This window comes from Protopterus annectens, chromosome 9.part0 (genome assembly GCF_019279795.1).
Source record: "Protopterus annectens isolate FY-2018-M chromosome 9.part0, PAN1.0, whole genome shotgun sequence".
NCBI classification, from domain to species: Eukaryota; Metazoa; Chordata; order Ceratodontiformes; family Protopteridae; genus Protopterus; species Protopterus annectens.
The window spans coordinates 1,465,442,982-1,465,470,953 of NC_056743.1; the positions used below are offsets into that span (position 1 = coordinate 1,465,442,982).

General features: G+C 40.1%; 1 protein-coding gene across 1 annotated transcript in view; it reads right to left on the bottom strand.

Moving 5' to 3' along the window:
- Window positions 1–27,972, bottom strand: part of LOC122810706 (fibrillin-1-like) — a 532,858-nt gene that overhangs the window by 60,704 nt on the left and 444,182 nt on the right. The window contains exon 33 of the mRNA XM_044082270.1: window positions 12,397–12,543. Coding sequence (XP_043938205.1) covers window positions 12,397–12,543 — 147 coding nt within the window. The remainder of the gene's footprint in view (window positions 1–12,396; window positions 12,544–27,972) is intronic.

Here is a 27,972-nt window from a genome sequence, read left to right on the forward strand (position 1 = left end):
TAAACCCGTTTGTCACAAGATGGGTTGCAAACTGGCTAAAGGACAGAATCCACAAAGTCAGAATAGCTGGAGCTATGTCAGACTCTAAGCCAGTCACAAGTGGAGTCCCACAGGGCTCTGTCTTGGGACCCCTCTTGTTTGGCATTTATTTCTCAGACGTGCAGGCAAACATAGGGGGGTTGTGGCTGACAAAGTTCGCAGATGACTGCAAACTAGGCACCATAGTCGATACACCAGCTGAGACATGCATCCTCCAGAAGGGCCTCACAGAAACAGACGACTGGTGCCAGACTCATGGCCTTAAACTAAATGCCAAAAAATTTATAGTCACCCCCTTTGGAAAAAACAAAGTACCCACAAATTACCACATAGGTGGTAATCCATTAAGTACAGAAAAAGAAATCAGAGACCTGGGGATCCAAGTTGACAGTGACCTCTCATTTGACACCCACATCGCCAAAGTGGTTAGAAAGACCTTCTACCTTGCCCACCTTATCATGAAGGGATTCACATCCAGTTCAAAGGATGTCATTGTACCCTTATATTCCTCCCTTACCAGGCCTATGATTGAGTACAATGCCCCATTTGGTATGTACCTCACCCGGCACCTGCAGCAGCTGGAGAGACCCCAAAAGTACCTTACCAAGAGGATCAAGGGTCTCCAGCATATGTCATATGCTGCCAGACTAAAAAAGCTCCAGCTCTATTCAGTAGCATACCGCCTGCTCAGAGGTGATCTGTGCCTTACATACAAGGTCATGTCCAATTCAGAATTAATGGACATGCTCCACCTCAAAAAATCCAAATCCATCAGAGCCACAAGAGCTAAAGATCTAAACCTCAGCACAAATATGAATAGGACATGCTGGAGGGACAGATTCATAACCCAGAGGCTTCCCGCACTCTGGAACAGGATACCTGTATATGTTAGGCAGAGCCCCTCACTGACTCTCTTCAAGAGAAATCTTGACGAATGGATGGGTGATCGTAGGTTTACCCTGGGGGTCATCTCTGTGCCATTGCTAGACAGAGGCACAGTAAACTAAAGTTAATTTAATTTGTACACTTTTGTATCATTACATGGGGTGGCGAAAGCCACATACACTTTGGCTAGGCTTATAAATGCCCTAGGGCAGATACCCTAGTACTATACTATGAAACTATGAAACTAAACCACAAAGCATTCTATAGCTATGTCAAGAATCTCAATGGAAACACTCAGATCTGCTCTGAGTTACAGCACGATGACATTAAATATACAGACCCAACTGATATTTCCAACATCCTGGCAGATAGGTTCAGCACTAACTTTACCCCCCTCTCACCCCCTAAAGAGCCCATCTCTATACCGGAAGAATGCAAAGTTCCTGTAATCATGGCTGCACAGGTGAAAACCACACTCTCCAAAGCCAAGAACACAGCATCCATGGGACCAGACAACATCCCAGGCTGCGTTCTACATGAATTATAGAATGAACTGGCATCCCACCTAAGTACCATGTTCAGTTATAGCCTCACCTCAGGCTTTGTGCCTGCTGAATGGTGCACCACAATGGTTATCCCACTCCACAAGGGGGGAGCCACCACGGACCCCGGGAACTACCACCCCATTAGCCTGACGAGCCTGGTCTGCAAGGCCATGGAACGTATCATCATGGAACTTATAAACAAAGACATTGGTAATCTCCAAACTTTGGATCCCACCCAGTTCGGGTTTGTAAAAGGTAGATCATGTCTCCTAAACCTGATAGACTTCTTTGAAGCAGTCACCAAAGCCGTAGACAAGGGTAAGGTGGTTCAGACAGCCTATCTAAATCTTGCCAAGGCCTTCGACACCATCCCCCACTCTGGAATTATAGATAAACTCACTAAACTAGGTATAAATCCCTATGTCACAAGATGGGTTGCCAACTGGCTCACTGACAGAACCCACACTGTGAAAGTAGCAGACTCCAAATCCGACTTCAGACCAGTGACAAGTGGAGTACCACAGAGTTCAGCCCTGGGTCCTCTCCTGTTTGGTATCCACTTCTCTGAAGTACAGGCTAACACAGAAGGTCTCTGGCTAATGAAGTTCGCAGATGACTGCAAACTAGGAACCATAATCGAAACTCCTAACGATGTGGACATCCTACAAAAGGGCCTCACTGAGACAGATGCCTGGTGTCAAAGCCATGGCCTCAAGCTCAATGCCAAAAAGTGCATTGTCATCCCCTTTGGTAAAAACTCTGTACCCATGAACTACAACATAGGCGGTAGTATACTTAACACTGAAAGTGTGATAAGTGACCTTGGGACACAGGTGGACAGTAGTCTCTCCTTTGATAATCACATTGCCACAGTAGTCAGGAAATCCTTCTACATGGCACACCTCATCACAAAAGGTTTCTCATCCAGAAAAAAAGAGGTCATTGTTCCCCTCTACTCATCACTCATTAGACCCATTATAGAATACAACACCCCTTTTGGTATGTACCTCACAAGACATCTACAACAACTGGAAAGGCCATAGAAATACCTCACAAAGACGATTACCAGCCTCAAACTGATGTCCTACGCAGACCGTCTCAAAAGTCTCCAACTTTACTCCGTCGCATATTGCCTACTCAGAGGTGATCTCTGCCTAACATACAAAGCTATGTCAAACCCAGAGCTGTTGGACATGCTCCACTTAAAGAAATCCCAATCCCTCCAAGCTACACGCTCTAGGGACCTAAACCTTGTCACCACAATAAACAGAATATGCTGGAGGGATAGATTCCTGTCCCAGAGACTTCCCATACTCTGGAATAAACTACCTATCTATATAAAGCAAAGATCCTCATTAGCACTCTTCAAGAAAAATCTTGATGATTGGATGGGAAATAGGAAATTCACCCCGGGGATCACCTCTGTGGCTCTGCTCGACAGTGGCACAGGAAAATAATTTTCTTGAGTGGCAAAAGCCAGGGTACCTTTTTGGCTGGGCTTGTATAGGCCCCAGGGTCGATAGCCTAGTACCTACCTATGAGCCTATTCACCTAAGTAAAATACATTCAAAGAATATTTATCTTGGGGCAGAATTTTGTGCCCACTTTTACATTTTTAAAAGCTTTATCTTCCTTCTCTAAAAACACTTTGTTCTTCCAAGAATAATACTATTTTCAGTAACAATGGAAAAAGTTATCATTAAAAAGACACACCAGTAGCAACACAGTAGCACAGGAGTAATAAGTGCACCACAGTAGCTGTTTCGCAGGCCCTTATGGGAAGTGGTGTGGCTAGCAGCCTGTAAAAGTTTCAGATGCTGAGCTGCATAGTACCTACAGTCTAATGGCTTTAGTCCCAGTCCTGACAAAATCAGATCTACTTATACCAGATAATTTGTTACTTACGGCTATTATGGTAACTGCATAAAGAGAGACTGTACCGATAAAGGTGGTGTAAGAATTAGTCCAGGTTAGTTACACATGGGTATTAGAAGAAAGATTAAGTGTTAAAAGAAGTGCAGGCATGAATACATCTCCGTTATATGTTGTTAGAGTTACGGATAGGTATATAACAGTGTGTACAAGCCAGGCATGCACAGTATACACCAGGCTTCAACAGTCAATACTACATTTTCTGAAACACATTCTAGTAGCACACTTATGTTACACATTCTAAGCTTCAACACTCACTATCTAACTGTATTTTAGTACCTGACCTATGCAGTGTATATCAGACTTGCAAGCATTTTTTAAATTAATCCCATTACCAGATTTACATACTATGTTCCAAACTTACAAGTACCAATTTTTTGGGATTAAACCTCAGTATCATAGTCACACACAGTATACTGGGTTGACAAAGGGCATACCATCATAACTGCATTGGATACCAGTTACAGACCTACACGTTTGTACCATGTTTATAATTCTAAAGTGCAAATAATCATGGAAAAGTGCTACTTTAAATTTAAAATATTCATGCCATTAGCAGATGCTGTTCCTGACGGTTCTACTATTGCAAGACAAAATGATTGTTTCAGAAGTTTTACAGATACATTACATTACAAACTGAGTACATCATTTTGTCAAATTAAGGAGAGGCTGATTGCAAAATCCAGTTAACTTCCAATAACAATTCCACCACCTATCTTTAGTATTTTGCTGCTGCAATTTAGTTCAATTCTGTTTCAGTTTAGCCAGCTCTGTGATGTAGAGGGATAAAGCCTAGGCTACAGTGCAAGTGACCTGAGTTTGAATAGCGGCTCGGGCATCTGTAGGATAGAAATAAGCAGCCACTGCTGCATTGCTTGTCCTGTTTCTCTGCTTCATCACTAGGATGATTCCTAGCAGGATCATTAGGTGTTACCTAGTGGACTTCAAACATGCATTCTCATGCTATGCTGCATGCAAACTGGTAGTCAAGAGGAACTCAGCTTGTGATGGTACACTTCCTCTCAAGATAGAGTAAAGAGATGGGAGGACCACTGATGGGGGAATAATTTCAAGAAGAGAGGGTCGGCTGCTGTCCTGGGACCAACAAGCTGGCCCACTCCCAATCACCTGACTCTTGCAGGGGAATGGAGAGCTGATAGGGATTCTTAGTCAGGAATGCATGGCCAAAGGGCTCTCTACACTACCATGGGAGTGCCCGGCTTTTATTGCCCTAGAATAAATGGGCCATTTCACTTCCAGTAGTGAAATCATTGGAGAGGTCCTGGAGAAGCTAAAAAAATTCTATATCAGTTTGACCAAAGGATATTATAGCACGTTTCATTTTGTTTAAAGTTAGCTTGTTGGGGTGTCACAAGGTTATAAACACTTACAAAGAAGAATAAAAAGTATTTATGGCAGATCTGTCATAAACTACATTGGAAAAATAATACTTTTTATTACAAGAACAGGTTTCTGCCACTTTCCAAACATAATAAACAAGAAAAGTTCCCTTTAAAACATAAGAATTGATGATAAGTTGAGAGAGAAGAGCCATATGCTATCTTCTTTGAGATACAAAAGCATTTTCACCTGTATAACTCATATATGCTTTCTCTCTGTGTGTGGAATTAGAGTTATGAGGCAAAAGAATCTCTATAATATGGAGAATATAGCATTCCTAAGGATAAAATCACCATATTTGACCAAACCAGTGAAACTTCAGAAGAGCTGTTGCTTTATTATACAAGTAGTGAAGTCAAACAGAAGCACAAATCAGACCAAAAAACAAAAGTAACCCAAGTGAAGCAACTGGATTGGACCCACACACCAAAAATTGATGACTCAGTAGTAAAAATCACAAAACCACTTTAATCGAATCAGTACATAAATCCAGGAACAAAATGGATAAGTGCTTTCATCCACATAATTTACACCTCATCAGACACTGATGAAGTTTAGATTATCTAGATGAAAGCGCTTATCCATTTTGTTCCTGGATTTATCTACTGATTCGATTAAAGTGGTTTTGTGATTTTTACTACTGAGTCATCCATTTTTGGTGACTGGGTCCAATCCAGCTGCTTCACTTGGGGTACTTTTGTTTTATTTTATTATACAAATAATTGACTCACTGTATACATGGGAAGGACATGCATATAGAATGTTAAGTCAGACAGAATTACCCATTTTAACGATAAATGCACATAGTTTTACATCAAATGCAATAAAAATAAATATAAATATGGCAGTTTAAAAATATTTGTAAAAGAATATTTGTTTCTTCTCATTCATACATTACTATATATTCATCTACAACAAATGTATTATGATATACAAAACAGAGAAAAGTTAAAATAAGACAACAATTTGCACTATTACTATTTTAGTTATAAGTATATATTTTATTCAGAAAGCCAAGGATACATAACAGGCTGGTGGTCATACCTGTCAACATCTTAATGCAAGAAATCTGGACAAGGTTCATAGGTTCATAGGTGTGTACTATGCTAATGGCCCTGGACCCTTTACATGGCTAGCCCATAGAAGTGCCCTGGGATCATGCCGTCCGACATTAGTTCCCAGTGCCTCTATCAAGTAGAGCCACTGGAGTGATCCCCGGGGTGAACTTTCTATTACCCATCCACTCATCAAGATTTCTTTTGAAGAGGTACAGTGAGGTGCTCTGCTTGAAATGTATGGGAAGTCTATTGCAGAGCATGGGCAGTCTCTGGGTGAGGAACCTGTCCCTCCAGCATGTTCTGTTGATTGTGGTAATGATGTTGAGGTCTCTGGAGCATGTGGTGCGGAGGGAATGGGATTTCTTTAGATGTAACATTTCTAACAAAGCTGGGTCAGATATGACTTTGTAAGTCAAGCAGAGATCACCTCTAAGTAAGTGATACGAGACAGAGAATAGCTGGAGTATTTTGAGTCTGTCCATGTAGAACGTGTGTTTAATGCCTAGGGTCCTCTTCGTGAGGTACTTCTGTGGCCTCTCCAGCTGTTGCAGGTGTCTAGTGAGGTACATGCCAAATGGGACATTATACTTGATGATTGGTCTAATGAAGGAAGAGTAAAGAGAGAGGATGACCTCTTTCTTCCTGGATGCAAAACCCTTGGTAATGAGATGTCCCACATAGAAGGACTTTCTGACAACAGTGGCAATGTGGTGGTCGAAGGAGAGGTTGCTGTCAACCTGCATCCCCAGATCTCTTATAATGCCTTCAGTGTTCAGTGGGCTCCCATTGATGTGGTAATTAGTGGGAACTGAATTTTTACCAAAGGAGCTGACAATGTATTTTTTGGCAATAAGCTTAAGGCCATGGTTTCGACACCAGTCATTGGTCTCAATGAGGTCTTTCTGTAGGATGTCTTCATCACTTGGGGAGTTAATAATGGCTGCCAGCTTGCAGTCGTCTGTGAACATGGTCACCCAGAGTCCCTTTGTGTTGGCCTGGACTTCTGAGAAGTAGATGCCGAACAGGAGAGGACCCAGGACCAATCCTTGTGGGACTTCACTCCTGAGTGGTTGTCAGTCTGACTTGGAGTTTGCTACTTTCACTCTGTGTGTTCTGTCTGTGAGCCAATTTGCAACCCACCTAGTGATATAGGGGTTGATGCCTAGTTTGGTAAGTTTATCAATAATTCCTGAGTGAGGAATGGTATCAAAGGCCTTGGCCAGATTGAGGTAGGCTGTATGCACTGCCTTACCTTCATCCACAGCCCTGGTGACTGACTCAAAGAAGTCAACCAGGTTGAGCATGCATGATCTCCCTTTCACAAAGGCAAACTGCATGAGTCTAGAGTTTGGAGATTTCGTATATCTTTGTTAATCAGGTCCATGATGATGCAGTCCATAGCTTTATATATCAGACTCAAAAGGCTAATGAGGCGATAATTCCCAGGGTCTGTAGTCACTCCTCCTTTATGGAGAGGGATGTCTGTAGCAGTGCGCCATTCAGTAGGGACAAAGCCTGAGGTGAGGCTGTGATTGAACAGGGCACATGGCTGTGGAGACAGTTCGCTTTGTAGTTCATGTAGAACACAGCCAGGGATATTGTTGGGTCCCATGGAAGCTGTATTTTTGGCCTTGGATAATGCAGATTTAACCTGTGCTGTAGTAATGCTGGGTGCTTGGCATTCTTTTGGTATTGTGATTGGTCCTTTAGGGGGGAGAGAGGAGTAAAGTTGGCACTGAATCTGTTGGTCAGTATGTTGGCAATATCTGTTGGCTCACTATAGGAGGTATCATTGTGCAGTAACTCAGAGCAAATCTGGGTATTGCTGTAGAGGTTCTTGATATAGCTATAAAAGTCTTTGTGACTGTTTTTTGTGTCTGCCACAATTCTGCCTTCATAGCTGGCTTTAGAGGATTTGATGAGGGATCTCAACTTTTTGTTGAGGCTAATAAGGGAATTTTTCCAGTCTTGGGACTTCACCTTTTTCTGCAACAGTTTCTTCCTTCTGTTGTAGAGTTTATTAATGGCAGGGGACCACCAGATTGGCTTCCTTTTTTTGAAGGAGACTGTCTTGGTTCTGTTGGGTATGGCCAGTTCCATGCATTTATGTACATGTTTGTACAGTACATTGATGTAGGATTTGGTAATCATGCAGCTATTTTCCATTGGCTTGGGTGCCGTGAAGTTAGCCAACTCTGTTTTTAGGAGTCCAAAGTCAGCTTTGGAGAAGTTTTTCAAGGTGGTTACCTTTGCTGGGGGTGTGGGTGAGATGTAGATTTCCATGGTGATTAGTTTATGGTCGGATCTGACCAGGGAGGGATTGACTATTGATGTAGAGCAATGGTTGCCCATGTTAGTAATAACCAGGGCAAGGATGTTGCTTCCTCTAGTGGGGTTCAGAATGAGCTGGACCAGGACACTGGAATTGATGAATTCCAGGAAGCATTGGGCTAGTGTATTGGTGCTTGAGTAGTTTTCCAAGTTGATGGAGGGGTAATTGAAGTCTCCTAGTAAGATAGTGTTGTGTTGGACCTTGATAGATCCCAGGGTGCTTAGGAACATGGAGTGAGAGTCTAGGGCCATGGTTAGGGACGTATAGCAGGCTATGACCTGGATCGCCATCTTACCCAATGTTAGTTGTACCTGAAGTATCTCAGATGCTTTATGCTGGGCTACTAATCTGGAGGTGTGCATATCCTTTATGACTATGGAGACAACACCACCTTTGGAGCTTTGGTCCATGTTTCAGAGCCAAAAGGTGCGGAATACGTTATAGCCTGGTAGTGCAAGGGTGCTTTCTGCTGCTTTAAACCAAGTCTCCGTTACAGCACAAATGTCGATGTTCTCCATTTTGAGGAGTGCTTCGAGCAAGTGCATTTTGAGATTTAGACTTCTAGCATTGAGCAACATGACCCTCAGATTGCATTTATTTATAGCTGTTAACGGTGGTAATTTGGTCTTTGGAACACTGCCTAAAAAAGGCACTATAGGGGTGGCAAGAGCTTTATCCAGTACCTGGAAACACAGGGGTGACAGATGCAGGCCATCTCTGGCAATGCATCGAGGTTTGTCAATCATGTCATCTCAAGCAGACAGATACTGGATCCCCTTAAAATGACACCAGAGACTTAGCCAATTGTTAAAGTCAATCATTTTCTGTTTGTACTGCGGTATCATTCTGGGTGATAGTAGGATACTGCTCAGGGCTAGTGTCATACCTGCCTGGGCCACTTAATGAAGAGCTCCACCATGTCTCTTTTCATGTAGTCCAGGGAGGTGCATCTCAGGTCATTCACTCCCTAATTGACAATGACAGAGTCATACTTGTACTTGTTGTAGCGTGACCTGAGTGTGTCTGTTATGTGTCAGATTCTGGCACCAGATAGACAGCTGACTGTTACCTTCTCCCTATTCAGTCTTGTGAGTGGGACATCTGTGTGCCTCACTGTTGAGTCACTTTTGATTAGTGTATTGGGCAAGGTGTTTAGCCTTAGGGGCTCAGTTGAGGGGCACACTGTGGAGGTGAGCTATGTGTCCTGTGGTTTGTGCTGTGTTGTCGTGGTCAAGTGCATTTCTGTCTTGGAGGTCTCTGCCATTTAGGTACACTTCTATTGAGAGCCTCCACGAAGGTGGGTGTGTGGTTTCTGTTTTTATGTGAGAGCTGTGATAGTGGATGTTCTGAAGGTCTATGTGTACCATGTAGTGTGGTACAGGTGTTAAACTTCTCCTCTTGACCAGCTAGTCCAGTCTTGGCTGGAGAGTGTATAGCTTCCAATTTGGTGATATAAGTGCATACCTCACAAGTCTGAGTGTTGGGAGGTAAGAGGAGAGGGTTGTTTGTGTACATGAGGCAGTTGCTACACTACCTCAGAATGCCCATGTGCACCAGGTTAACAGGAGAAAGCACAGGGAATTGCCCATTAATCATGCCAGAAGGGGTGGACATAACTACTAAGTACTGGAGCTATTTCCATGAAGAACAACTAGTGCTGAAAGCACTTAGGTGTGCTACAATAATTGCTACAAAAACTTGTTGAAGTGGAAAGCGATTAGGGTATTTGAATTTCAAGAGAGAAAGAACTAGTAAGATCTAAGAGAAAAACTGAAGAGCAGACTTTCTGGCACCAGTAATTGTTTACCTCAGCTCAACACCTCTGCACGGAACTTAAACAAGCACAAACCTGCACAAACACGGGCTTTTAAACCAGAAAGTTGAAAGGGATGCAAAAACTGTCCAAACAGCCTATAAACTGCAATTTCTAGGCCAGAAACCACTCATTTTGTAGTAGATAGGCTACCTAGTGCTTACCACTCCCACTGATAAGCTAGAAGGCTTCCCTCCAACACAGAAAGGCTTGGGGGCCTCAGAAGCTTATAAACAGTCCTGGATACAACAAAGCTGTATCTGGACCAGACTAATTACAGGACAGGTGGGAAACAAGTGCAAACATGGACTTTTAAGCCAGAAAGTTGAAAGGGATGGAAAAACTTCCCACACGTCCAATAAATGACAATTTCTGGGCCAGAAACCACTCCTCTTGTGGTAGATAGGCTCCCTAGTGTCTACCACTCCCAATGATAAGCTAGAACGATTCCCCCCAATACAGAAAGGCTTGGGGGGGACTCAGAAGCTTACAGACAGTCCTGGATACAGCAAATCTGTATCTGGACCAGACTAGTTACAGGAAAGGTGGGAAACAAGTGCAAACATGGGCTTTTAAACCAGAAAGTTGAAAGGGATGGAAAAACTGCCCAAACGGCCAATAAACTACAATTTCTGGGCCAGAAACCACTCCTCTTGTGGTAGATGAGCTACCTAGTGCTTACCACTCTCACTGATAAGCTAAATGCTTCCCTCCAACACAGAAAGGCTTGGGGGGCTCAGAAGTTTACAAACAGTCCTGGATACAGCAAATATGCATCTGGACTAGACTAGTTACAGGAAAGGCAAGAAAAAAGCTTAGAGCTTGCTTTTTTTTTAAAGAAAAGCAGCTGAAACAGAAGTAAAAACAATTCAAATGCAGTGCAAGCTGGCACACTTGAATGTGTAGCAATATTAAGGCAATACAGTTTAAATAAATGCAATTAAATTAAAAATTACTAAAAACAGGGACAGAAAGCAGTAAATTAGGAAAAAATCAAGATGGAGGCACTTAGAGTATTAGAAAACAATGCCAGCAAATATATAAATAATTCAATCAAGCAAAAATTAAGACAGTGCAGAACTCTGAACAGTTAAAAAGTGTCAAAAATATACTTATCAACTCTATATTTCCAGATTGTTTGCGAAGCACATTCAGTCAGAACACAAAGAGATTCTTGTGGAAAGGGGAAAGGAGGAACAGAAGATAATTCAAGGTTAAGAAACTAAGTGGGTTGGCTTTCTGAAATGTTTTCTCTGTATTAGGTAGAATGAGCTAATGACACTAGACTGGGAGGAGTGTCCCAGATCAAATTTACAGTAGGGGTGGGCAACTGAAAAGCCACCAAGTATAAGAACAAGACACCAATACAGCTGCTAGCTACACTATTTTAGGCAGAAAACACTAGGCCTGAAATAATGGGGGACAAAGGCCCAAAAATAGGGACAATGTTTAAATATTGCTTATATAACCTTAAAAAGATGCTAGAATAACATGATTTGTGTTTGCATGCATTTTGTGAAGGATATGAAGCATGAAACCCAAATATATGTCATTCAATCCTCAGTAATTTGCCAGAAAACCACACATTATATGAGGAACAGACCAAAAATATTAGGCAAAAATCTGGGCATTCTCTGAAAATCTAGACAGTTGAGAGGTATGCCAGTGGTGTATATAGATGAAGCCTTGAATATGACTCAGATGAATTGAGTTCATTTAGTTGCTCAGGCGACTGATGGCCTGGCAAAGAAGGATGGGCAGCACTTTTCCTGGAATTGAGGGCAGTGACCCCCTGGTGACTGTATCTGCAGCCCCGGTGCACTACAATAAATGTGACACATAACAGTGAAAGCATCAGTCACCTAGGAAGGTTGTGCATTGTGGCTGTCCATCTGATAATGGTAGCTTCTTCTCTTACATTACAAGGAACATGCATGCACTGACATGGGGGGAGCATCGACAGTCACTGTGGTGATATGGGTAGGCGCATCCCACCCCAGATTGGAGCTAAGGCTAAAAATACAAGACTCTCATGGACTGGATGCTTGCAAGAGAATAAAGAATGTCTAGTGTCTGTTCAGATTATGGCCTCCCCACACAATACTTCCATGGTGAATCTGTAAATATGATGGTCCTCACCAGCAGGGAATCAAGTGAAGTCCAACTGGGAAGACACAATGTCTGGTGGCCAGGGGAGATAAAATATACAGAAATAGCCAAAGATATGCACTTAGTGGGTTTGTTTACTTATGCTTGTGTCACAAAGTTCTATCAATGCCTACAGAGTCAGTAGATTATAAGTATCTGTGCTTAACAATAAAAACATTTTTTTGTGTAAGATGCACACACTTTTTCTTACATATGACATTTTAAACAACTTATAATACTTACTGTGCATGCTGATGATAATGATGATGATGATATTGTGGCTCTAATGTCAGTGGCCATGGTGGTGGTAATGGTGGTGGTATTTACTTTATGCTTTTGTTTCTTGATTCTGAAGACCCTCTGAAGCCAGATTATATACTCGTCCATAACCTGTACGTATAACAAAAACAGATTTGGTCAAGCTTTTGTCTATTCCAACCCATCCAGTGAGCTGGTAGTGTTATAAATGCAAGTATATTATCTGTGAAAATTACTTGAGCCATTTCTCAGCTGCTAGTGGTTTATCTAAATTTGAGAAGTCAAATGCACCTTTTTCTTACTTTAAGCAAATAAGTACTCTAAGATAAAAATAACTGCATCACTGTATACAGATTTATGACTGTGAGGGGTTATCAAATATTAACTGGTTAATTATTTTGTTTATGCTGTCTGATGTATCAGGAACTGAAAGCTAAATTCTTCTCCCCACTTCAAGTTCACTACAAGTACCTACTCAGTTAAATGCATGCCTTGGGAGCTCAGCACTGGCCTAGCAAGTTGTTTTGTTTTTCCTTATGATGTGGAGATTAACTCACATCTGCAACACTAATAAATACCAAAATATGTTCTTTAAAAAATTTACTTGTGTATTTTTCTGTTTTTCTTTGTTTTCACATAACTGTGTAATAGAATCACCATCTTGCAGAAAACTGATAGATGTAGAACCTTTGACAATCTGGTGATAGATACATATAATATTGTCTACTACTGGGGTATGGAAAAGTTCTGAGGAGTTGTAAATATTTTATATTATAACACACCCCCACTTATTTCATTTATGCATTGTCTCATTTATTTCAAATGGTTTACAATTTTGGACTTTTAGAATGCTTTTTATTGAATGCATTTACCTACTTACATTTGACAGCCAGGAATGTCAGGAAAGCAATAATCCTTTTCACTGGAAGCCCAATGAAAAAATATGCAAAAACAATTATTAGATAAAAATAAAGATAAATATAAATAAATCAAACACATATATTACTTAGATAAGCAATGCAGAGTAAAAAAGTATGAATAATTAAAGGAAGGAATGTTAGTCATGGTGAGTATTTTCTGTCACACAAGGTACAGCTAAAATTGAGGTAGGTAGAAGAAGGCGATAATAGCCAAGAAATTCAGATGATGCATATACTAAACATCTGAAAGAAGCATAACCCAAAAAAAAAAAATATATATATATATATATATATCAACCCTAGCAACTGGTAATATAAACCAGTAGATTTTGTACTGTAGTATTATTTGATAACAGGTAAGTAGGCCAAACAAATAAAGGTACTGTGGTACCTTTTTCATATTCAGCAAGAACTCTTACAGGTGCTGCATGGTCCTACAACAGCACTGTGAAGTGCTGGTCCCATGGTAATGCTTACTGCTAATGAGGCATTCTGGGAGTTAGCCATGTGCACTCTCCACAGAAATGTCTCTAGGAAGGTGTCTACACAACCAAATTATTCCAGAAGGTGCTCAGTTGTGTAAATCAGCATGTCGATCCCCACCACATCATGTTGCTATTGTGCTCAACAGATGAACACAAATATGGTGGGAGGAGCCATTAGATACCACGGCTTAATTTTAAAGGGTTTTAAAGGGTTTTAATGGCACTGACATTGAAGTAGAGACAGCGGGTTGGGGTGTACACTGGATATCAGAGAATTATCTTTATAGTGCAGTGTAGGTATCAATATTACTACAGGGACTGAGGGTGGGGGAGGGATACACTAGACCACCAGAGCTGACTTTCCTATGCAATGATGGCACCAGCATTAAAAACAAGGGGTGCTGGGTGGGGAATACACTAGACCACCAGAGATAAAGTGAAGTGCAGTAATAGCACATAAATTGTAAGGGTGATTAGGGGGTGGGGGGAATCAATGGATACCGGGGATTATTGTTTAAAGTGCTCTACTGGCGCCAACATTACTACAGGATTAGGGGTGGGGGATACAGTGCCATACTGGCATCAATGGTACTATGGGGATAAGGTTGGGTATGGGGAACCATCAGACATCAAGGTGAAGGTATAAAGTGCTATAACAGAACCAACATTACTATTGGGATGTGGGGATAAAGTACTAGGATTACTCCACAAAGAGTCCTAAAGCACAGAACAGCATAACAGGGATGGGGGCAACCACCAGATGAACTCTTAGGTGCTGTAAAGGCACCACTGGTAGTATGGGGATCAGGAGTAGGGCAGAACAACTGGACAGCAGAGATAAGTGACCTAATGGCACACACATCATAAGGGTAAAGGGAAAGGGTGGATGGAGCCACTAGATCACTCTTTAAAGTGCCATAATGACACTGACATTGGATACACAAAACATCAGGGCCTAATACATATGTACCTAATGGCACTAAAGTATTATGGGAGTCCAGGGAACAATGGGAAAGTAGGGTCAGGGTGTGTGTGTGTGTGTGTGTGTGTGTGTGTGTGTGTGTGTGTGTGCGCGTTAGAGAGTGAGAGGAGGCTGTTGCACTGCTTGCAGAATCATCAGATTACTACTTGAAAGTGCAGATCAGCCAAGATCTGCACATAGCGGTAGTAACTGTGATTCAGGAATCATACAAGTTTGCCAATAATGAGGTCTTATTTTATCACAGCTAACATGTTCCTGAATCATAAATGGGCAAGTCATGCTCTAAAGGCCTTGTGCACTAGGGCCTTTAAGTTACTCCTGGGAAAGTCATTACACTGGGAGTGAATTTAAAAGTTTTAATTACAATACGCATCTTAGGATCATAGGTAAGTATTAGGTTAACAGCTCTTGTGGGCCAGTTTAAGCTAGTCAATTTCCCTTTCAAAGATGAGAATCAAACCCTGTACCTTCTGTGAGGTAAACAGTTTAACCATTAAACTTTCCCAACCCTATCTGCAAGAAAACCTCATGGCACGAGAACATAATGTTAGGCAAGTTTTGTTTAACTCTTCCATACCCAAGGTGCTTTTTTGTATATTTCTTTTTTAGCTAATATAGCTACCTGTGTTTTTCCAATAAATAATGTGTAGCATATGAAAGAGAAAGTATAAGAAACAAAAACAGTACTAAAAGTGTTAATGTAGAATGGCCTGCAGCTGAAATATTTTACTTGTTTTTCATATGTTCATATTTACATTCATATTTTCATAACTGAGTGAACTACACTATTTAGAAGTATACTGTTAAATGTCATGGTGGGAAGCAGAAAATATACTATCACTGCTCATTGTAATACACAATATTAGTAAATAAGATATACAATATTCCATGTGTGTATTAATATTTATAAAACAAAATGGCTTACAGACCATAGCATAATATCAAGTATTATCAAGGGAAACCTTAGATGATGTTAGAGAAAATTGTCACTGACATTACACAGTGATGTTAGAGAAAATTGTCACTGATATTACACAGTGATGTTAGAGAAAATTGTCACTGACATTACACAGTAGGTTATATGGATTCAGAGTTGCTGAGTATTAGTGATGCTGTTAATTATGCAAATAAGCATATTTGTCATATATTAGTAAACAATTTAATGAACAATAATTCAGAAAGGAATTTTTTGCAATTATGTAAAATGTTCAATTCTCCTAAATAAAAGTGATGATATGTCCAGGCTGTACAGTTTCCAAGAAGAGAAAAGTTGTTTTTGAATATTTAGAGAAAAAATATAATTCTGGGGTTTTCTGCATTATGATATATTACAATATGGACATGAAGTCTGTGAATGTACTAACTTTTTTATTTCAAAGTAGACTTTTGATAAATACCTTGCTCTTTGTAACTTTTTAATAACACTTTGATAAAAGCATGGGAGAATAGTGTGCATGATGTACATATGTCTGCTAGAGATTTGTTTCATCAGAACCCTTACAGGACAGGATATAATGTTAGAAAAGTCATTAATTCAATCAAGTCTATTTATAACTTTAGATAAGGATAGAAATGCCTACAGAAGATCTAATAACTCTGTGGAAGTGTTTTTTTTTGTAATGGGCAAATTATTGGCAACAAACATAATGAACTAAACATGTTAATGCATATTAAAGGTAATATGATTGTGATAGCTGAGACATGGAATTCAAATGAGTTGAGTGTTCCTGGTTATCTAAAGTACAACTGTCTGTGAGAGAATACAAGAGGGAGCAGAGTTTTAATACAAGTATATGAAACCATTCCTTCTACATTAGTATTGGAAAATAAACCCCTGTAAATTCTGGGGATAGATTTATACAGAACTTATAAATATGGTTAGGGTTGTGGTTCATTATCAGCCCCCAAATATGGATAGTACTATACATATGATTTTTTTAGAAAACCTTGATAATTGTTTGTCACGACAATATTCTCCTTTTCTGTAATGTCAATTACCCAGATATAAACTGGGGGGGTCACACGTTTGTCAATTTCATCACTCAGCAAATTATAGGCATTGTACATTTTTAAGATATAAAGCAGATGGTTAAAGGAAAACACTCAGTGTGATAGAATACTAGATTTGGTATTAATTAATAATAGTGAATTTGTTTCTAAGGTGGAACTCAGTATACCGTTTAGAAAGTTAGACCACAGCTCCATTGGCTTTATGTTAGAAAAGTGTATATTTTCAACAAAGGTAGGAAAAGATATGGTAAAACCAATTATACTGTTATAAAGGAAAAGATATGGAAGGTCAACTGAACAGAGATAAATATTATGTAGAATTTAGAGTATGGTTACACTACATTGGAAAATAATTTAAAAGAAGTAGAATTAACATCAACTATGTATGTATGTATGTATGTATAGATGCATTTATTTATTTACTGACATTTGGTTACCAGGATGGTCCACTGAGCCAAAACTGGCCCATTTTCAGTGAAGGCTTATAGAGAAAAGCTCCAAGAATTTAAAATTTGACATTATATAGATACATAGTGTAGAACAATTTTTAACAAAGTTTTAGTGTAAAAAAAAATATATATATATCAATTCTTTAAAAAACTTTTCAGAAAAAAATGAAACAATTCAAGATTTTTAAATGTTATTCAACAAGGTTTAATAAATCAAACTTAAAATAGGCTAAGTAAAATCTATGAATTAAAATATTAGGTGAGAGAAGGAATTATGAAATTAAACTTGCAATTGATGTTAAGATTAAGAAGGCTTATTGTAGTTAAATGAATCCACTTAAGAAAGATAAAAATACTGTTAAATATATAAATCTGAACGGAAAACTATTTTGAATGGCACTAGTATAGCTAATGAATTCAATAAATGTTTTCCCACTATCTGCTAAATAATACCAGTTTAAATTAATCTCTGGATTTAACTTATACATCTGGTATTGAATATCATAGGTTCATAGGTTCATAGGTTCATAGGTTCATACTAGGCTATCTGCCCAAGGGCATTTATAAGCTTACCAATAAAACTGCTAAAAAAGAAAAGGAGCCGTGTTTCTTCCACTAGTACCTTTTGGTTTGCTCATTTATAAGCCTAGCCCATAGTTATGTGGCTTTCGCCACCCCTTTAGTTTGAATAAAACTATGCCTATTATTTTGCTGTGCCTCTGTCAAGCAGTGACACTGAAGTAATCCCTGGGGTATATCTGCGATCTCTCATCCATTGGTCAAGATTCCTCTTGAACAAGGCCAGCAAGGTGCTCTGCCTCACATGTACCGGGATTTTGTTCCACAGCATAGGGAGTCTCTGGGTGATGAATTTGTCCCTCCAGCACGTTCTATTAATAACCGTGTCAAGGTTTAAGTCTCCCGCCCTTGTGGTTCTGAGGGATCTAGATTTTTTGAGGTGAAGCATATTCATCAAATCTGGGTTTGACATGGCCTTATATGTCAGGCACAGGTCACCTCTGAGCAAGCGGTATGAGACTGAATAGAGCTGGAGTTCTTTCAGTCGGGCAGCATAAGACATATTTTTGAGACCCTTTATCCTTTTGATGAGGAACTTTTGGGGCCTTTCCAGCTGCTGCAGGTGTCGGGTCAGATACATTCCGAATGGGGCATTGTACTCAATCATAGGTCTAATGAGTGATGAGTACAGGGGGACGATGACCTCCCTTGATCTAGATGTGAATCCCTTCATGATCAGGTGGGCAATGTAGAAGGTTTTCCTAACTACTTTAGCAACATGAGTGTCAAACGAAAGGCTACTGCCAACCTGGGTCCCCAGATCCCTGATGACTTCTTCTGTGCTCAGTGGATTGCCACCTATATGGTAGCTAGGGGTAACCTTGTTTCTCCCGAAGGGTATGACTATGCATTTCTTGGCGTTTAACTTTAGGCCATGGCTCTGGCACCAGTTATCCGTTTCTGTGAGGCCCTTCTGAAGGATATCTGTGTCAGATGTATTTTCGACTATGGCGCCCAGTTTGCAGTCATCTGCAAACTTTGTCAGCCATAACCCTCCTGTGTTTGCTTGTACTTCAGAAAAGTAGATGCCGAATAAGAGTGGACCCAGAACTGTGCCCTGTGGGACACCACTTGTGACAGGCTTTGAGTCTGACATGGCTCCAGCAACTCTGACCCTGTGGGTTCTGTCACTTAGCCAGTTTGCAACCCATCTTGTGATGTATGGGTTTACATTCAAGCTGATGAGTTTTTCGATGATACCTGAGTGGGGTATTGTGTCGAAGGCCTTTGCCAGGTCGAGGTAGGCTGTATGGACTGCCTTTCCCTCATCAATGGCCTTGGTGACTGTCTCGAAAAAGTCAACCAAGTTTAAAAGGCATGATCTGCCTTTGACAAAGCCAAACTGGGTTGGATCCAAAGTCTGCAAGTTCCCTATGTCTTTATTTATGAGTTCCATTATGATCCTCTCCATGGCTTTGCAGATAAGGCTTGTCAAGCTAATGGGATGATAATTACCAGGGTCGGTGGAGGCACCGCCCTTGTGAAGTGGGACCACAGTCGCCGTGCGCCACTCCTTGGGTATGTATCCTGAGGTGAGGCTAAGATTAAACAGCTGTCCTAACTGTGGGTTTAATTCCTCATTGAGTTCGTGGAGCACACAGCCGGGGACACCATCCAGTCCCATGGATGCTGTGTTTTTTGCCTTGGAGAGGGCAGTTCTCACCTGGGCATTGGAGATGTTTGGGGGGCTACAATCCTCTGGTATAGATATCTCTCCTTTTGGGGGGGGGGGAGTTTACACTGAACCTGTCAGCCAGTATGTTGGCAATGTGTGTAGGTTCAGTAATCTTCACATCATTTTGAACTAATTCTGAGCATATCTGGGAGTTTCCTCCTAGGTTTCTAACATAGCTAAAGAAGGCCTTGTGATTGTCTTTTGAGTCCTTGGCGATTTTTCTCTCAAAATTTGCCTTGGATGATTTTATGAGAGCTCTTAGTTTTTTACTTATAATGATCAAAGGTGTCTTACCTTTCAGGGATTTTGCTCTATCTTGTAGTAGCTTCCTCCTTTTGTTGTAGAGCTTGTTTATGGCTGGGGTCCACCAGACTGGATGCTTGCCTTTGGTACAAAGAGTCTTAGTTTTGTTTGGGATTGCCTGATCCATGCAGTCCTGTAGGTGCTGGTAGAAGGCATTTGTAAGTGATTCAGCGGTTTGAGTAATGTTTACCACTGGCTCAGGGGCCTTAAAGGAGACCACGCTAGTTTTAGAAGTGTGAAGTCGGCTTTTGAGAAGTTTTTCACTGTGGTCTTTTTATTTCAGGTGGGGGTGGGATGAGGACCTCCAGCGAGATTAGTTTATGATCTGATCTCACCAGTGAGGGGTATACTTCCGGTGTTGAACATTGTGATCCCATGTTCGTGATGATGAGATCAAGTATGTTTTCTCCTCTTGTGGGGATGGTGACTAGTTGTTCCATGGCATTTGAGTTTATGAACTCCAGGAACCTTTGGGCTAGAGTGTTTGGGCTTGAGTAGTGTTCCCAGTCTATATTAGGGTAGTTGAAATCACCTAGTATGATGGTGTTTGGAGACGCATTTATCCCCTCCAATGTTTTCAGGAAGGCCATGTGTGGTTCCTGAGTTTGAGAGGGTGGCCTGTAACATGCTACAAATTGCAGAGCAGTCTTGCCTATGGTTAATTGCACCTGGATGGTCTCCGATGCATCGTGCGTTGCCACCAACCTTGAGGTGTGGGTGTCCTTTATGAATATGGACACCCCCCCCTCCTTTCTTGGTGTTGTCCGGATTTTGGGGCCGGAACGCATGATATGAGGTGAAACCTGATAGTGCTGGGGTGCTCTCAGGAGCCTTGAACCAGGTTTCTGTCACAGCACAGACATCGATGTTCTCCATACTGAGAAGCGCCTCGAGTGCGTGTATCTTGAGATTGAGACTTCTGGCATTGAGCAGCATTACCCTTAGTTTTTTTCCTTTTTTGTGTTTTAGGGTGGTAGGTTTAGAATTTGAGCCTTGCCTAAAAAAGGCACTATGGGGGTGGCAAGAGCCTTTGCCAATATCCAGAAGCCTAGGGGTGACAGGTGCAAGCCGTCCCTTGCAAAGCAGCATGGCTTGTCCAGCATGTCATCCCAGGCAGACAGACATTGGATCCCCTTTGAATGACACCAGAATTTAAGCCAATTATTAAAGCTGATCATCTTATCACTGTATTGTGGCATCATTCTAGGTGAAGGTAGGATACTGCTCAAGGTCAGGGTCATACCTGCCTGGGCTACATAATCAGAGAGCTCCTCAATGTCTCTTTTCATGTAGTCCAAGGAGGTACGTCTCAGGTCGTTGACACCAGCGTGGACAATGACTGAGTCGTACTTGTACCTGCTGTTGAGAGACCTGAGTGCTTGCGTTATGTGGCGGATTCTAGCGCCCGACAGGCAGCTTACTGTGACCTTCTCCTTACTCAGTCTGGTGAGCGGGACGTCAGTGTGTCTGACTATGGAGTCACCTATGACAAGTATGTTTGGTGTTGTATTTGGCCTTAAGGGCAGTGACTGCTTTGCATACTGATTTTGTTGTTTATGTGTTGTTTGTGTGGTGTATTGAGTTTGCAGTTGCTTGGGTGTCTGCTTTGGAGGCCTCTGCTGTTTAGGTAAATTTTTACTCAGAGCCTCCGAGTAGGTCTTAGTGTGTTTATGTGTTTGATTCAGTGGTGTGGTCGAGTTATGTGAGACTGGTATTGTGGTGTGTGTAGTTGCCTTCTCCTCCTGCCTGGTCTTGCCAGTCCTGAGTTGAGAGAGCTCAGCCTCCAGTCTGGCTAAATAGCTGCATCTCTCACAAGTGTTAGTGTTACGTGGGAGGAGGAGAGGGTTGTCCGTGTACATGAGGCAATTGTAACATTGTCTCAGAATTCCCAGATTCACCAACTGGGCAGGAGAGGACGCCAGCATCTGACCCTTCGACATGCTAGAAAGAATTATGAGTTGGTATGAGACAGAAAAGTAGTGGGCTAAGCAGGGAAGTGGGCACTCCTAGGAGGTTTTGCTAGTGAGATTTGTATAATGTAGGAGTGCTTGACCTGCAAAGAGAATGCTTATAAGACAAGGGATATGCTTATAAGACAAGTGCTGAGCTTTTTGAGAAGAAAAAGCTATTTGGAACAAGTGCTGCACTTTTTAGTGAAGGTGTAAACTGTTTAGGTTCCTAACAGAGCAGTTCTAAGGGAAAAATTGAAGAACAGACTTTCTGGAGCCAGAAAGAGTTTAACCTTGTTTAACCGGCGCTGCCCGATGCTGCTCTAGTGGCAACTCCGCACTAAATCGCGCTAAAGCACGTTAAAGCGTGCTTGATAGCAGGGGCTGGAAAGAAGCAGGAATAGACCCAAAATGGACAATAAAACTACAGTTTCAAGTCAGTAACCAATTCTACGGGGGGCAGGGAAGCTGCTCAATGTTATTCACTGCCACTGATCACAGAGAGACCCTCCTTCAGCCCAAGCAAAAATGGCCTCACAGAAACTTTCAAACAGTTCAGGAACAGCAAGCCTGTAACTGAACTTTTTAACTCTCAGAAAAGTGGGAAAAAGCAAGATTTTTTTTTGTTTTGTTTTTACAGAGATAGCAGAGGTTCACAAGTAATATCAAGTTATAACAGTGCAGTAAATGACCCCACACAAGAGTGCTAGGTCAAGGACAGAAAATATGCAAGGTTTAAGAAAAAAACGATTTAAAATTAAGTGCAAACAGGAAATTCAGCAAACAGCTTTTGGTTGTGCTCTAAATACAGCTACTAATACAGAAATCAAGTTTAACAAGCCAGAAAATGCTCAAGCTAGGCAGCTATGCAGAAAAACTTAGCAAATAAACAGAGAAAAATACTTAAAATCTCAAAAGTGGCTCCCTTCTTCTCTCAGCGTTTTTTCCTCTTGGAGGGTGCTTCACCAACAGCCAACAAGCCTGAAAAGACACCCAAACCACGAGGCAACTAGGTTTTAAGAGAGGAAGATGAAGGAGTTTTGGAAATGACCCTAGTGGCCAATAAAACTACAGTTTCAAGTCAGTAACCACCTCTACGGGGGCAGGGAAGCTGCTCAATGTTATTCACTGCCACTGATCACAGAGAGACCCTCCTTCAGCCCAAGCAAAATGGCCTCACAGAAACTTTCAAACAGTTCAGGAACAGCAAGCCTGTAACTGAACTTTTTAACTCTCGGAAAAGTGGGAAAAAAGCAAGATTTTTTTTTTTGTTTTGTTTTTTACAGAGATAGCAGAGGTTCACAAGTAATATCAAGTTATAACAGTGCAGTAAATGACCCCACACAAGAGTGCTAGGTCAAGGACAGACAATATGCAAGTTTTAAGAAAAAAACGATTTAAAATTAAGTGCAAACAGGAAATTCAGCAAACAGCTTTTGGTTGTGCTCTAAATACAGCTACTAATACAGAAATCAAGTTTAACAAGCCAGAAAATGCTCAAGCTAGGCAGCTATGCAGAAAAACTTAGCAAATAAACAGAGAAAAAATACTTAAAATCTCAAAAGTGGCTCCCTTCTTCTCTCAGCGTTTTTTCCTCTTGGAGGGTGCTTCACCAACAGCCAACAAGCCTGAAAAGATGCCCAAACCATGAGGCAACTAGGTTTTAAGAGAGGAAGATGAAGGAGTTTTGGAAATGACCCATTATCACTTATGATTTAGTGATTAAATAATTCAAAAAGTTGTCTAGGCATGGATCTGAATTATATTCCTTCAGTGATGAGTCTTAAAAAAAGAAGTAGATTCAGTATTGCAAGGCATATTTATCTCCTTACTTATAAAATCTGCGGTTCTTAGTTTTTGGAAAATTTGTAACACTACTCTGATATACAAAAAGTGTAACTGCAATGAAATGAGCAATTATAGACCTGCTAGACTGACTTCTATTACTGGTAATGAATTTATATCTTATTTAGATTATAGCATTGGGAATCAAACAAATTTTGATTGAGTTTTATAACTTAGCAACATCAGCATTCAATTTGGGAATGGGAGTGCTGGTTATACACCTTGATTCAATGAAGGTTTTTGATTTATTATCTTTTCCAAGATCAATAGTGCCTTAGTTAAGTATGGTAGCAATCCTTATTTAACTGTGATTGTAATTTGGATGGTAGGAATAAAACAGGCATTAATTATTAAGGGTTGTAACTCTGACTCTCTTCTAGTAATGTCTGGTGTCCATCAAGGATTGGTTTGGGGACCACTGCTGTTTAATATTGTTTTTTTTTTTAGGTTTTTCCCAATAACAAAATGTGTTGGTATGATAAATATGCCAGTGACTGAAAAATATGTTTTATAATAACTGCTTCAAATGATTATCGTAATAATGTTTTTTGTCAGAAATAATTATCTGGGCCAGACATTATGGGATACAGTGTAGTGTAATGAATGTAATATGGAAAAGAGAGCCATTATTAATAACTATCAGATATATATATATATATATATATATATATATATATATATATATATATATGTATGTGATAACTTAGGTGTTTCTATTACCTCAAATTTCTCATTTTCTAAAGAGGCAAATTTAGTGGTCTTGATAGCCAACAAAAGTAACATACTGAGAAATGTTATCTAAACAGATAATCTATATCCGGTATATTTAAATAAAACATGTGTTAGACCTATGTTGGAGCATGATAATATCATTATTGTATGTAATAATACTCAATTAAGCAGGTTAGAATCAATCCAGAAAAAGTTTACCAAAAGAATTAAATCTTTGTCAAAAGTATGCTACAAACATAGATGTTAAAAGTTAGATTTGTTTATTATTCATTGCCAGTACCTTAGAGGCAAATTGATTATGGGCTATACGGCTTTTAATGACAGTGTTCCACAAACTATTATGAATTTAAACATTAATGATTAAACAAAAATGCATAAACACTAAAACTGTGCTTTTGAAATAATGAGTTATAGAACAGGTATGAGAGGTTTGCATATTACACAAAATATTCCAATAATATGGGCTAAATTACCATTGTGTATATGTAAGTCATCTTCTTTGAATAGTCTTAAATTTAACTTAGACAGACTCATCATTTAGAAAAAAAACAGTGTTCTTGATGGCCCTAGGGTATGAACATGTGAACTCTTACTGTTAATTTACTTATGCTCTTTAACTTAATTTCTCAGGAAATGTTCAAGAATCCAAGAATGCATGTAAGATGCTACAAGTGACTCTAATAATGTATGTAGGCTGCAGGACGTATTGGGTCCTCTTTAGAAACCTGAATGTTCACTTACCCGACTTTTAAACACTGAGATGAAAAGGCCAATGACCGTGGAACACAACGTCATGGAATGCCGACTTTCCACACCAGGTAAGTAACCACTTGGCCATCCTGTTGACCTTTGCCACTTACCCCCACAGTAGTGAGATCTCAGAGCTGGTATATTTAATTGGTGTGTGTGTGTGTGTGGGGGGGTGTAGCCTCCCACATAGCAGGGTGTGGGGGGTGTAGCCCCCCACATGGTTGGGTTTGCTTTTCTTCTGTTTACGTCTTTGTTTAGGATGGCCAAGCAGTTACTTATCCAGAGTAGTTAGTGTTCTAGGAAGTTGGTGTGCTGCTGCTGTTGGTCATTTTTTTTTAGATAGATTTTGGGTAAGTGAAATTTCATTCTTCTAAAGTAGACCCACAGTACTACATTCCACAAAGTTAAATGTTGTGCATTATTGTTTTTATCTACAAATTCAGTTCCACACTAAACTACCAAGTATAGAAAGGAAGATGAGATCCATTTTTTCCTTTAGGTAAGATTTAGCATATGATACATTACCTCTCTCTCTCTCTCTCTCTATATATATATATATATATATATATATATATATATATATATATATATATATATATGTATACATATCTTACTGCTTTACGTTTATATGCACATGTCCAATCCATACCTCTCAATTGTACAGATTTTTATAGAATGTCCCAGATTTTTGCCTCATATTTTTGGTCCATTTTTCATAAAATTCTGGTTTTCTGGCAAAATAGTTGCAAATCATTAAAGATGTAAGTTAAAAAATAATGACAGACATTTGAGTTTCAGATGTCATACCCTTCAGAAAATTCATGCTAATGCAAAACCTGTTATTCTGTCAACTTTCTAAGTTTGTGAGAACAATGTTTAAAAATTGTCCTTATTTTTGGGCCTTTGTCCCACTTTTATTTATGACCTTGTCCAGATTTCTTCCTCTTAGACATTAAGAGGTATGATTCAGTCTGCATGCATGGTTCGTTTTTCATCTAACACTTCTCTGCCTTTCTTACTCCTTCTTTGCCTTCTGCCTTCATTTCATAACAGTAAGGCACGAGATTCTGCTTTCCTTGAGTCCTTCTTAGTTTTCCTCTAGAGTTGCTAACCTTATTCTTCTTCTCATATTTGTCATAAATGTACTATTTATCTTTTGGTTGCTTGCACTCTACCTTGTATTTCTGTTTTCTTGCTAACTTGCTCTTTATCTTATACGCCATGATTTCCACTACATTCACTTTTATTTCTCCCAGACCTCATCCTTTTTATTCCCTGCATCCATATCTTATGCGCACTTGTGTCCCTCCAGATAAGCAACTTCCCAGGCAGTTATATTCCACATCTCCAACTGTTCTATTTCAGTCTGCCTACCTACTCCCATTTTCTTGGCATAAGGACCACTGTGTAATACTCCTAGCTTTTGGTCTGCCATCTCTGTGTCTTTCCCAGTTCTGCTATCTATGCCATCTCTTTGCATTTCTTCTTTTCTGTTGTCCATCTCTTTTATGTTTCCCACTCCTTTTACAGCACCTTCATTTTTCCCTTTCCACTGTCTTCCTCAAGACTTCATATATTATCTTATACTTTGTCTTTTCTATGCACCTCCATTTTTTCCAGAGCATATCTCTTGTATTCTCCTCCTTTCTCTAATTTTTTCTCACTTTTTTTTCATCCGTTTTACCCACATGCCCCTGTCTATCCTTCCATTCTCATTCTGGTAAGCCATACTGAGCTTTCAGCTGTTACAGTATTTTAACACTTTATCTCCTCCTACTCACTCTTTCAATAATATCCCTGCCTCTGTTATGCCACAGTTTTCTAAAGTTTTTGCCAGTTTCTTTCTCATTTACCTCTCCATACCTCCTTCCCCTACAGTTTCTTTGTTTCTTGTCTCTTCTTTCTTCTTGACTCCATGATTCCCATCTGTTTATAGCATTTCTGTCTCTGTTACAAATTTTCATCTAAGCCCTCTCTCTCCTGCATCTCCACTGTCTTCCTCTCCTTCCTTCTCTATGTACCTACTTATGCTGTAGGTAAGACCATATATGGATATATATGGCATACCTCAACCTCCTTCTTCTTTACTTAGCCTCAAGGTGCTTCTGTGTATCCACCTTTCTTTTTTCCTTTTCACAACCCACTTTTCTAGGTGTTTCTATATCCCCTTTTGTTTCCTCAGTGTTCAGGCCTATTAGACGGTTTCTCTTAGTACACAGTATTACTGGCACCACCACCATCTGTACTTTATTTATCCTTTCTGTCAATCCTTTCTGTCATATTGTATGTTGATTTGGCTCATCTGTGTATTATTTTCCTCACTTTTTTTCATCATGCCTCTCAAATTTTCTCTTATCATTTTGTGCATTGTTGAACCCATTGGTGCTATTATGTATATGGGCATAGTTTTCCTCCCTAATTTTCATTACACCCCCTTCTTCTTGTTTTTTCCTCACCGATACTATTTTTCTTTTTTGCACACCTTAATTCCACTTTACCCTCAAACTCACTCAAGACTGGCAGCGTGATTTTCATTGCCAGCTCTATACCCGTAGAACATAAGGTGTAGCATAAATTTGGATTTTACTCTCTCTGTTTCTTTCTTCCAGTATTTCTCCCTCCCTTTTAACTACTTATTTCTCATTCACTATTGTAAATAGTCTGGGTGACAGAGGACAGGACTACCCTTTCTCGCTGTATTTGAACCACCATTGACAGCCTGCCCTTGACCATCACCTTTACCCCCAAGTCAGTGTTCATTGCTTTTATCCATCTCCCTGTCATTTTTCCCCATTGTCCTTCTTCCCATTATCTACTATACTAAACCCCACCTCATTGAGTCAAAACCTTTTTATAGAGCCAGTAATATGATCCCTGTCTTT